Source organism: Mesoplodon densirostris, chromosome 3, assembly GCF_025265405.1.
Source record: "Mesoplodon densirostris isolate mMesDen1 chromosome 3, mMesDen1 primary haplotype, whole genome shotgun sequence".
Classification (NCBI taxonomy): Eukaryota; Metazoa; Chordata; class Mammalia; order Artiodactyla; family Ziphiidae; genus Mesoplodon; species Mesoplodon densirostris.
In genome coordinates this window covers 103,206,812-103,219,245 of record NC_082663.1, presented here as the reverse complement: position 1 = coordinate 103,219,245, position 12,434 = coordinate 103,206,812, and the positions used below count along the sequence as shown (strand labels likewise).

The following is a 12,434-nucleotide window of genomic DNA, read 5'->3' as shown; positions in this document are numbered from 1 at the left end:
ATATGGGAACATATGTATATGTATGACTGATTCACTTTGTTATAAAGCAGAAGCTAACACACCATTGTAAAGCAGTTATACTCCAATAATGATGTTAAAAAAAAAAAGAAGAAATGTTCAAGGAGAGAAGAGGGGACAAAGATGCAGTGTGTTTAAGCTCTGCCACTGCCAGGCCTTTACATTATTTTTGACACTACTAGAGTTTTATTTTTAATTTTTCTATCACCCCCTGCTCCTATCTTTCCCCGCATTGACTTCATATCCTTTCTTTCAGAGACTTAAGCAAAGTGTTAATGGATTTAAAGCAGACAGAGGGGGTGGCTCTGCTTTCCTAAGTTCTGTAGTTCATTCAAGGTGTTGGCCGTACACATTCTGCAATGGCAGAAAAAAGCAGTGGATAAAACTGCCTTTATGAAAATGAAAAATAGAACTACCCTATGACCCTGCAATCCCACTACTGGGCATACACCCTGAGAAAACCATAATTCAAAAAGTCATGCACCACAATGTTCATTGCAGCTCTATTTACAATAGCCAGGACATGGAAGCTACCTAAGTGTCCATCAACAGATGAATGGATAAAGAAGATGTGGCACATATATACAATGGAATATTATTCAGCCATAAAAACAAAATCGAGTTATTTGTGAGGCAGATGGACCTAGAGTCTGTCATACAGAGTGAAGTAAGTCAGAAGGAGAAAAACAAATACCGTATGCTAACACATATATATGGAATCTAAGAAAAAAAAAGTGGTTATGAAGAACCTAGGGGCAGGATAGGAATAAAGACGCAGTTGTAGAGAATGGACTTGAGGACATGGGGAGGGGGAAGGGTAAGCAGGAAAGAAGTGAGAGAGTGGCGTGGACATATATACACTACCAAATGTAAAACAGATAGCTAGTGGGAAGCAGCCGCGTAGCGCAGGGAGATCAGCTTGGTGCTTTGTGACCACCTAGAGGGGTGGGATGGGGAGGGTGAGAGGGAGACGCAAGAGGGTGGGGATATGGGGATATATGTATATGTATAGCTGATTCACTTTGTTATACAGCAGAAACTAACACACCATTGTAAAGCAATTATACTCCAATAAAGATGTTTAAAAAAAAATTTGCCCTTGTGTTATGATGACAACCGTACAAAACATATGCCTCATGAAAAAAATACTAGAAAGAAATACAGCAATTTTGTTTTGGTAGCATGGTTAATTGTAGTTTTTACTTACTATTTAAAAAAAATGAATTATGTCACCTTTATAATTATAATTTTGTTAAAGAAAAAGCAAAAATAATTATTTGACTAACATTCTCATCTACATGCTTTACTGTATGTAAATTTTTACTATAGTTAAATAGATTTTTGTCATAAATGTTAGATTCTTTGCTGCATCAGGGTGAGGTGTTCATTTTCTTGATTGAGATCTTAGCAAATGTGTTTCCTGAATCTTTGAGTCCATTTTATATTAGATCATGTGAAATGGATTAATTTAAACTGCTATACCAACTTTCATGCTTTTAGCATGAAACCTTAATAAAATTGGAAACAGGAGGTTTGTATATTTAGCATCTTCAGCTATGTCACAGCAGTGTCAATAGGATAAATTTCATGTCAATGTATTATTTTCGGTGTTGGCCAAAATCCTTGAAAATCTTAGAAAACCATACATTTTCAGGGTTTATCACAAAATTTGCAGGCACAGGGCTAAAAATATAGCAAATCTGCAATGTTTCTAAATATACATCCAAAAGAGCTTTTACCAGATACTGAGTTTAAAAAGTATGATTTTCCTTTACTCACTGTCAGACAAGTGATCTTCTCTACTATTTAGGTATTGAAAACCCTTCAGGATCTCTTCTCGAACACACTCCAGGGCCATTTATTACTGTTACATATCTGAGTTTCCCAACCTCAACACATCTAAGTTCTTAGATGCAAAGCTGTATTAATATTTATATGCTTTCTTTCATAAGAAAGTTATACAATGAGCTGAGCAGATACATATTTTGAAAGAATCACAAGACATTTAAAGCACCATGAATTGAAACAAATGTGTATCTGAATGTCCAATTAATTAATAGAAGCTCGAAGTCAATGAAATTGAATATGTTTGATTTGAATACCATATGTCGATTTAGTATTAGTCCTCATACGTATTTAGTCCTCATACGGAGAAAATATAGAGCAGAGTTAACATGCCCTGCCTTGTGCTGTCCCCCTTTCCTACATGAGGAGCAGGGATTAAGCAGAGAAAACATGCCAACATTTCATAAATAACACCCTTTTAGAGGTGTAAGTTTTTCACCCGTAACTTCCCTAATGCTAATCCTTGCCCCATTCCACTAGCCGCGCATGGTTCCTCGGACTACAACTGCTCTTCAGTTGTTCAACTTCATAGGGACTCTGTGGTCAGCAGAACTGGTTTCAAATGCAGAACTCTGGACAAATTATTTGCCTTCTGTGGGCCTCAGTTTCCTCATCCATAAAATGGGTATAATAATGGTCCTCCCTCAGAGAATTATTTTGAGGACAAATAAGCTGTGCACAGAAGACCTGGCCTAATGCCTGGTACGCTGAGCACCTAAGAAATAACTGGGAGATCTCAGTAGCACCTGTGCAGATCTAAGCACCAGCAAAGTTTGTTCTCAAGCTTCTAATTCCTAGTTCTTCCCCTCTCTGCTGCCTTCCTATGGTATCTGCAAGTCCTCCACACTTCTTTTCAAAACTTCTTTTTCTCACAAAAATTCAGTTTAGGCATAGTGTAGTGTAATTGATGGCAAAGAGTTTAAAATATTATCCTTGTCAGGGGAAATACAGATTTTAATAGGAATCCGTGCTTTCGGCTAAAGGAAGGGCACTCCCAGGGCAGACTCGTGGGCGTTGGTGAGTGAGTGGAAGGTGCAGGAATGCTGCCCCAGGCCTCTGACAAAACACCCTGCCATCTGCCTTTCTCAGAGCCCACTGTGGAGCTGACCCAGGGCCCAGGGATGAAGTGGGTGAGCCCTAGGCTCTATGTCTCATAGAGAGGCTCCCAAGGGCCAACATCTGGGCTCATTTGCCCTCCTGTTCCTCTCAGAACACTTTAAAAATAACAGGCAGGAAGGGGAGGCACCAGTCTTGTCTTTGTAGCCCAAGAGCAAAGGCAGGAAAGGTGTGTGGTAAGTCCTGAGGTTGATCTGTGTGGTTGACAGGTTCTGATCTGACCATATGGGGAGCAACCTTGGGTGGAGCTCTGGGTGCGCCACTTTTAAGAGGGAAGCTGGTAAATGCAACAGCCGCAAGAAAGCAAGAACCATGAGCAGGATACGCTCAAAACCGTGGAGGGAAATTTTAGTTTGGAGAAGACAAAACCAAGGGTGACTGCCATCTCCAAACAGTTAGTGGTACCCCTGCCCAGGAGGAACTGTCCTTCTCTAAGGATCCCTAGGAAAAAGCCAGGTGTAAGGGATGGACATTTGAGGGACACTGATTTTGGCTGAACAAAAATTAACCTTTATGAATAGGCAGCTTTGTGAGACTGTGAGCTCCCTGTCACTCACGTGACAAAGTACAGGCTGATGACCCCATCAGGATAATAATAGTCACTCCAAGATCTGATGGACTTTGGACTACATTATTATTATTATTGACCTTTAAAAATTCACTTATAATTAAAACATTTTCATTTAAATTTATAGGATAGTTGAAAGAATGAAAACAGTACAAAGAACACCTGTATACCCTTTGCACACATCCATCCCCTGTCAACACCGTACACTTCTGCTTTTATTATTTGCACTTTCTCACTTTCTTTCCCTCTTAAACTAGATGATTTTTAGGATCCCTTCTTCTACTGAGAGTTATGATTTTCGGCTTCTTTCCAGGTAATGGGATTTTAGAAATATTGGGATCCTGCTGTCAGCGCTCTTCACAGAATTTAGAGAAAAATCTGAACTCTGCATACCATGACCCTCAGGGCCCTGTAGAGTCTGACCCTGACTGGATCCCTGGCCTCATCCTCATTTTGATTGCCCCATGCAGCCACATTGGTTTTCCTTTTCTTCCTCATCCATGCTAAGCTCATTTCTGACTCAGGGGCGCTGCGCTTGCTAGTTCCTCTGCCTTCACTGTTCTTCACTGGCTTTCCCATGGCTGGGCCCTAAGAATGCTCCCTGATCCCCCAAACGCCCCTCCCTCCCCATCCACTGTAAGTTACTCTATCACATGCGTCATGTCACCTCTTATCAATGCCTGGGAAAATCTGGTTTATGTCTTCATTTGCCTGCCTTTTGTCTGTCACCCCACAGAATGTAAGTGCTGTTGAGAACAGGGCCTTGTCTACACCTTGCTTGTTACCCTGTCTTCAGTGCATAGGACAGAAAACACAAAAGTTATTTGAGGAATGAATAAATAAAAGAACAACTGGGTCTAAGAACATCTATCTAGTCAAAGACATGTTAGTACAGGTTGGGTGTTAACATCTGACAACCTACACAAAACAGAAAGTGCCTAACAAACTTTAGAAAGGTAAAGAGACACATCTTTATCTGGTGGAATATGTTCTAAGTCACAGGAGGTTTAGGGAAAAGTTCCCCCAGAGGGTGCCCCATCCAGAAGAAGATGTGGACCCTTCTCAGAAGCCAATGTGTCTTCTGCCACCACCTGTTCGAAAAGACTACCATAAAGATGGAAATTATGCAAGTGCTCCTGGAGCGAACTCCTCCTAGGTTGTTGAAACAGGAAAGACTAAGGGGATGTGTTGGGGGTGGAGGGTTATTTCCACATCTGCATGCCCATGAAACTAACTGAGATTGCCTCAATTCTTTCAGAAATGGAGGGTGGAAACTTTATCATGTTGAGATCTCTTTCAAAGCAGCTCACAGATAATTCTACAGCGGTGCTTTGGAGAGATTGATTTTTCATGTGTTTCTTTTTCTAGGATCCCTCTTGCTCTATTAGAAAGTGGTTTACCAACCTCCAAATGGTCCATGAGATTGGAGGTGTACATGTGATTCCATTAAAGAGGACTGAGTCTTTCCCTCATATATCCATTTCCTGTCAGGTCTAATTATTGGTGATTACCTTGAGCACTGGATATTTGCTCTGGGTGAGTTTAAAGGCTTCTGAACTTGAAATTGGCATCCTTCTCAACCACAGAAGAAATGTCTAACATCACCTACTGTGGAAGTGACTACAAGTCACAAGACCTGGAGAAAATGGAATAAACCAGCCCCAGGAAACTTCTTTTTAAAAGCTTCGGTTAATTCACTTAACTTGGTAAGCAAGAGAAGCTATTTAACAGAGAAAAGAAATTTTCTACTTCGTCAGTGAGGGAAAATGCTAGCTTTTAAAGTTTTAAAAGGAAAATATCTTAAAATTAAATTACTATCCCTAAGTCTAGCTATATGACAGTATATGTAATGGATAAAACAACAGACTCCAGAGGCAAACTTCCTGGGGTTTGGATCCCAGCTCTGTGACGTAACTGCTGTGTGACTCTGGGCGAGATAATTTACTTCTCTACCCTGTGCCTCAGTTTGCCCATCTATATAATATAAACATCTTAATAGTACAATACTTAGCTCACAAGGATTTTAGGATTAATTGAGTTAATACGAGTAAAGGGCTTACAGCAATACCTAGCACAGTAAGCGCTACTGAAGTGTTTGCTGTTATGTCTTCTCTCTTGCCCCATCTCCAATTAAAAAAAAAAAAAAAAGGAGAAAGAAAATCTTGTATCTACAAAGTACCTTCGGATACATCACCTAATTTTGATCCTAACGGTAGCCTTGCAACATTGGCAGAACAAGTTTCTTTTTTATTTTATAGATAATGAGTCACAGGCTCAGGGTCGTATAACCGATAGATGTCTGAATGCTGACTCAGATGGAAGCCTTCCGACTCTGAGGCCCTGGGCCCATCCACTGTGTCTGCTGCCCTTGTCACTGATCACAGAGGTTTAACTTTGAACCTGGTGATGCCTTTTAAGGAGGCACATCCTGATAAGCCTTACGGCCAAAGCCTCTGTTAACCCCATAGATACTTGAGTGCATTTGAAATAAGAAAAATGTTTTTTAAATGGAGGTAAATGAAAACTTTTATTTGAACTTCAAACTATCTTCTGTGATGTTTCTGACCCAAACATTGAATCATTACTTTCACTCATACAAAAAAAAAAAAAAAAACACACAGATAAACAAACCTAGATAGACTAATTATTTTCCCCATCTCATCTAAACAAAATGTTAAAAGAAAACAAACGGCCCAAGAGAAAAGTACATTAGCTTTGTACAGTCCTTTCAGTTCGAAAGGCCTAGGGTTCTAGCAGCTGCATAGGTAAGGCCGATCTATTTATTTTCAAACACAATACACATAATTCTAGGGTTATCTTAAGTCTTCCATCATCCGTGGTTCTCAGGATTCTAGTTACTATCAGAGGTCCAGCTTTGGCAAGGTTAATGGTGATGCCTTAGAGTAATTACTTGGAAAAATAATAAACATCATTTCACAGTTTAATGCTATGGTATCATTCCCATCAATATCCTTTTTATTTTCATTTTTTGCCCATCACAGAGAGAAAAGCAGAGAGGTTTAATTTGATTTACAGGGGGAAAAACAACCCTGAATGTACTTTTTTTATCAAGGGTCGGGGGTGTGCAGGGAGAAAAGGTCAGCCAGCTGGTTTTCATCTACACGCCATAATTCTCTGTTTAGTTTACACTATTAAACTCCAAAGCTTTGCTTTAATCTTAACTGTTACAGTATGTCTTACTGCAGATTCTATCATGTCGCATCCCTGATAGGGTTTCAGACTTTGGCAAAGCACCATACCCCGAGCTGGTCCTTGCCATATGGGTAGTAAATGCATCCAACATTTTTTCATTGGCGCCTGCATCATTATGTTTTGTCACCAATGGTTTCTCGGGTTTGCAGTAAATTGCTGCGTATACTGTGGTTTGGAGCTGCCGCGATGATTGCCTACATTTATTTGTAAACAGCTGAGTCCTCATTAGGGCCTCCCTGTCCGGTTAGTCTTTGGAGGATGACCTAACATCTGTTTGTTGAGGGTCGGGGGTAAGTGGAGAAGCCATAAAAGAAAAAGAAAACAGAAAGCAGGAGCAACCAATGTGAGGGGGAAGGGATGCCAGGAGGAGTCCCCCCGCACTCTAAAAGGCAGGATAAGGAGAAGAGGTGGGGAGCAAAACTTACCTGATCTGTCTTCATTTTGCGAATCACATCTTCGGCACAGTTCCGGGATGGTCTTGAGTGACGTGACTGAATACTGAATGGGAAGCCAGAGGAGGAAAAAGTGTAAAGTAGCAATTTAGAATAAGAGCATTACATTCACTCAATTGGCCAGAAAATCAAAACACAAGAAGTGATACTTGAGTACAACATATATCTCTAGAAAGTCTATCTAATTTTACCCTAAATGGGCTGCTTGGTGATCTGGCAGCATCCCAGACTCTACCTATAAGCATGTAAGTAGATGCAGATTAAAAAGAGGGCCGGATAGTCCTTTAACAAATAAGGTGGGGTGTATCCAGCAGACATTCTATCTCTTCTGCTACTTGTAGAAGATGGAAGGATTTTCTGTCCTTGACACTTTCCAGAAGATGGCCATAATATTTGCATTCTGAATCCTAAGAGTGAATCTATGTGTGGAAAAAAAAAAAAAAAAAAAGCCAAGAGGAGGAGCACCCAGCTTCCTGCAGCATCCAGGGCAGCCAGGAGCTATATCTCCTGGACTACAGAAATGTCCCTAATGTTGCTACTTGCCACAAATTTTACTGTCATCTCCATGGGAAATACCAGGATAATTCTATGAAAAGTGAGAAGAGCATTGTTCTGTGTTTGAAAGCTCATCTGTTTCATGGATAGATTCGTCTGAATTGAAAGAAACCACCTTGCAGGCTCAGTCCCAGCACCAACTCAGGGGCCGGCTATCAGGCTAACAAATTACAAATTATGACATAAAGGGGCATAAAATCAACAGAGCGACAACAAATGTAAAATCAATAGCTATGATGTATGGGGACGAAGTTTGATCCCAATCAAGCTTTCTTTGGAGAAGGGTGTTTTAAAACAAAATAAATAGGATGAACTCTGTCTTTAATCAAAGGCCAAGTCAGGTCCTGTCTTCAATCATACGTTAACTCATAAAATACAGCTTTCTAAAAATAGTTTGCTCTGTACTTTTATGAAACAATGCTCTTATGTAAATGAGCATGGATTCTGAATGACTTCACTGTTGCAAAACTGGAAGGGGGATTGAGAAAAAACATCTAATCTAAAAGAAAAATGATCATGGGAAACTCATTAGGATTATTCTAGCATTACAAGTGAGGAATGTGTAATTAGGGCACATTTGTCAATACGAAGGCGCTTTAGTTAGCTTGATGTTGACAGATGAAGCGAAGTGTCTACATTGAGACAGTCCCACATGCCCCACCCCCGTGCTTTCCACACAGCATCAGGACAGCAAGACAGAGGGAGGCGCAGTTGGAGCTACTGTCAGTTCGCCAATTGCACATCACAAACAAATTAAATTTCCAGTACTTCCAAGTGAAAAATGAAATCTCAGATGACTAATTAGAGAAATTACTCTTACCTGTCTGATGCAATAACATCCTGTTTATGTCAGCCATTCCTCAGAGACTACAGGTGCTTTAGCAAAACCCATTCACATACTCGAGGGCGGGAGGACTGCCTCTTAAGCCAAAAATGAACTCCAAGGATTTTATTCCCCTTTTATATTATGCTCTTTGGGAGTGGGGGGCGGGTAACATAGGTATAGAAGGCATTTTTCTTGTTCCTAGTAAGTTACCTTATGTTTCTGGCCAAGTACAAACTCTCTGAGGAAATCTGGTAGCTTCTTGAGACCAGCTGGTACAGGTTAAATAATTACACAGTTTGTAATTCAATTAAAATTGGGCCTTTTGTTTTGGTTGCCATGTGCCCCATGAAAGCACCCTTTGGCAAAGTCTTGCCCTCATTCCCTTTTTTTTTTTTCCTTTTCTTCCAAGGCAAAATTTTAGAAAGAGGAAATTTCAGATTGATTGTGCTTAAATATAGTTAATGATAAGTTCAATAAGTTGCTCAGTGGGCTTTAATGATATGTATTTAACTAAACCAGGTATGCTGCTATCTGCATTTCCAGCCACATGCATCCTAACTGTCACCTCCCACCCCAAAGTCAGACATGTCACAATCTACAATTTATTAGCTTCATCTTCAGCTCCTCCAATGTGACCTCAAAGGTCCACAGTATGGGGCTTCCCTGGTGGTGCAGTGTGGTTGAGAGTCCATCTGCTGATGCGGGGGACACGGGTTCGTGCCCCGGTCCGGGAAGGTCCCACATGCCGCGGAGCGGCTGGGCCCGTGAGCAATGGCCGCTGAGCCTGCGCGTCAGGAGCCTGTGCTCCGCAACGGGAGAAGCCAAAACAGTGAGGGGCCCGCATACCACAAAAAAAAAAAAGGTCCACAGTATGCAATCACTTTTAATTTGATGAGGTTTAAATTTGAACAACCCAGGCTGCCTGGTTGGTGTAGGGACTGAGCTCCAGGCAGAGACTAGCCTGGCTGAGCCCCATCCGCTGCCTCAACCTGCATCACACCTGGCAGCTCTACCTCTTGATCCATGGTCACACAGAAAGCCACTTTTGTGCGGGCATTCATGTTAGTAATTTGGGAATAATGCCATTGAAGAAAAAGTCAGGTGCTGCTCCTGGTCAGGGAAATAAAAAATATAATAATCTAAGAAAAAGATGATGTGTAGGCCAGAAAATCAAAGTTTTGGATAACTGTAAGGGTATGTGGAATGTCAAATTCAGCAATGACTCCAGTCTACACTGTGAACAAATCTACCATTCTTTACAAGGACACACAAGAAAAAAAATCAATTTGTAGATTTCTTTCAGCAAGTACACTGCTCTTTGCGTAGAAGATAAAGCTTAAGGGAGTGCTGTATAGATGGTTAAGTTGTGATATGAATCGATACAGTGGAAACACACAATTCACAAAACGAACACGCAAAAAAATTTTCATATCTGCAAATCTGGGAATAAGCAAATGACCCAGGAAGCCTCTTTCACAAGTGCATTGTGATACCATCTGGGAGCTGAAAGGGAAGACTTCCCAGGCTTTCATCCCAGTTCACAGGACAGATGGCCTTTTATAAGGAGCTGTTAGGTCGCCAGCCCACTGACTGCGTTCTCAGGACAATGGCCAGCTCCCAGGGTAGCAACTACTGTTATTTTCGCCCTAACAGAACCAAAGACCCACGAACCTTCCCTGTCTCTTGATCCCAACCCAAGCCTTTATATTCTGTTCCCTTGATTCCTATTATCCTTGGGTGATAAGAGAGGAGAGGGGCTTGCAGATGGCTGAGAAGTATTATATTTCCTACCTCTATGTTGCTGTCTAATTTATTCTTTTTCTAAACATCTTTCAGTGGAAACGCCCTTTTTGATCCAAACTTCTTTTCCACTCCTCCATCATGCCTCAAGAAAAGCCCCTGCCAAAGGTTGAAGAGTTGTCTCCGCTTCTTCAATGTCCCTGTGCACTCAAAGCTCAGTTCCCCTTCAGTTCCTTTACTCCGGGGGCCTCCTTGCCTGCAATGCCTTCCTCCGGCCAAGCAAATGCCACTGCTCTGCAAGGCCAGCTTGAGTTCTGCACTTTCCGTGAAACCCTGGCTGATTGCTTCAGCCCTTACTGACCTCTTCTTTTTTTTTTTAATTAATTAATTAAATTTTTTGATTGAAATATAGTTGATTTACAATGTTGTGTTAATTACTGCTTACAGCAAAGTGACTCAGTTATACACACACACACACACACACACACACACACATTCTTTTTCATATCCCTTTTTTTTTTTAAGAGAAAAGAAATTTATTCCCTCACAATTCTGGAGGCTAGAACTCCAAAGTCAAAGTGTCTGTAGGGCCATTCTCCCTCTGAGGGCACTAGGGAAGAAGGTTTCCTTGCCTCTTCTAGCTTTGGGTGGTTGTCAGCAATCCTTGGTTTTCCTTGACTTGTAGACACACCAGTCCAATCTATGCCTCTATCATCACATGGCATTTTCCCTGGGTATCTGTGTCTAAATTTTCCTCTTTTTTTTTTTTTTAATTGGAGTATACTTGCTTACAATGTTGTGTTAGTTTTTGCTGTGTAGCAAAGTGAATCGCCACACATATACATATATCCCCTCTTCCTTGGATTTCCTTCCCATTTAGGTCACCACAGAGCATTGAGTAGAGTTCCCTGTGCTATCATATTCTTTTCCATTATGGTTTATCACAGGATACTGAATACAGTTCCCTGTGCTGTACAGTAGGACCTTGTTGTTTATCCATTCTCTATACACCAGTTTTCATCTGCTAACCCCAAACTCCCACTCCCTCCCTCTCCCACCCCCCATCCCCTTGGCAACCACCAGTCTGTTCCCTAGGTCCATGATTCTGTTTCTGTTTCATAGATAGGTTCATTTGTGTCACATTTTAGATGGATGCAACTAGAGATTATCATGCTAAGTGAAGTAAGTCAGAAAGAGAAAGACTCTTTTCTGCCCTTGATAAAGAAGCACCTTGCCTTGTGAAAGACAAGGCAAGGTGTTGCTCCCTTGGGCTGTGCTGTTGTTCCCTTGGGCTGTGCTGGCTCCCACAAATGCCTAATGGAAAGGATGATATCCTTGACTTGTACAGATGCATGGCACACAATGACTTATTAACTATTCGACTGAAATACTAAGCTGTACACACATCTGATTAATCCCTGGGCATAATATTATAGACGGTCAAAGGAGTTCTTTCATATTTAGGTCGTAAGTGGCAATTTCTTCCACGCTTCCATACTTGCTCTAAAATTAATTAGCTTTCTAAAATGCAAATTTGACTAGGGTGCTTCTCTATTTCAGATCTTTCAGTGGCTCTGCACTGCCTGTAGGAGAAAGGCCACATGCCTTAGCATGGCACGTGCAGCCCTCCACGAGCTCAGACATCTCTCCCCATGGTCTTCTTCTTCTTTTTTTTTTTGAATCTGCTGTTCTTCATCTATTTAAAAATCTTTATCCAAGTATAATGGATAAACTTTAAAGAAACTTCACATAGTTAAAGTGTACAGTTTAATGTGTCAGCATAGTATACACCTATAAAATTATCACAATCAATATAATGAACCTATCTATCAATTCCAACAATTTCCTTGTGCTTCCTTGTAACTCCTCTTCTCTACTTCTCCATGACATTTTTCCATCCTCAGGCTACTTTAGTGACCGTAAATTTCTTGTGGCTCCCCCACTGTATCTTCTCTGAGTCTCCCGGATGGAACTTATCTCAGCTTCCAAAGTGTGGTGTCCAGACCAGTGGCATTAACACCATCTAAGCACTTTGTTAGGAATTCATATTCTTGGGCTCCATCCAAGAAACTTTAAGGGCAGGGCCCAGCAATCTGTGTTT

General features: G+C 41.1%; 1 protein-coding gene across 4 annotated transcripts in view; it reads right to left on the bottom strand.

Annotated features, from left to right (window-relative positions):
- SNCAIP (synuclein alpha interacting protein) overlaps window positions 1–12,434 on the bottom strand; it is a 155,415-nt gene that overhangs the window by 52,830 nt on the left and 90,151 nt on the right. For 3 of the 4 annotated variants that reach the window (XM_060091888.1, XM_060091886.1, XM_060091887.1), the window contains exon 3: window positions 7,186–7,258. In XM_060091888.1, coding sequence (XP_059947871.1) covers window positions 7,186–7,258 — 73 coding nt within the window. Of the gene's footprint in view, window positions 1–7,185; window positions 7,259–12,434 lie in introns of those variants that run through there. The other variant, XM_060091889.1, reaches the window with a different exon arrangement.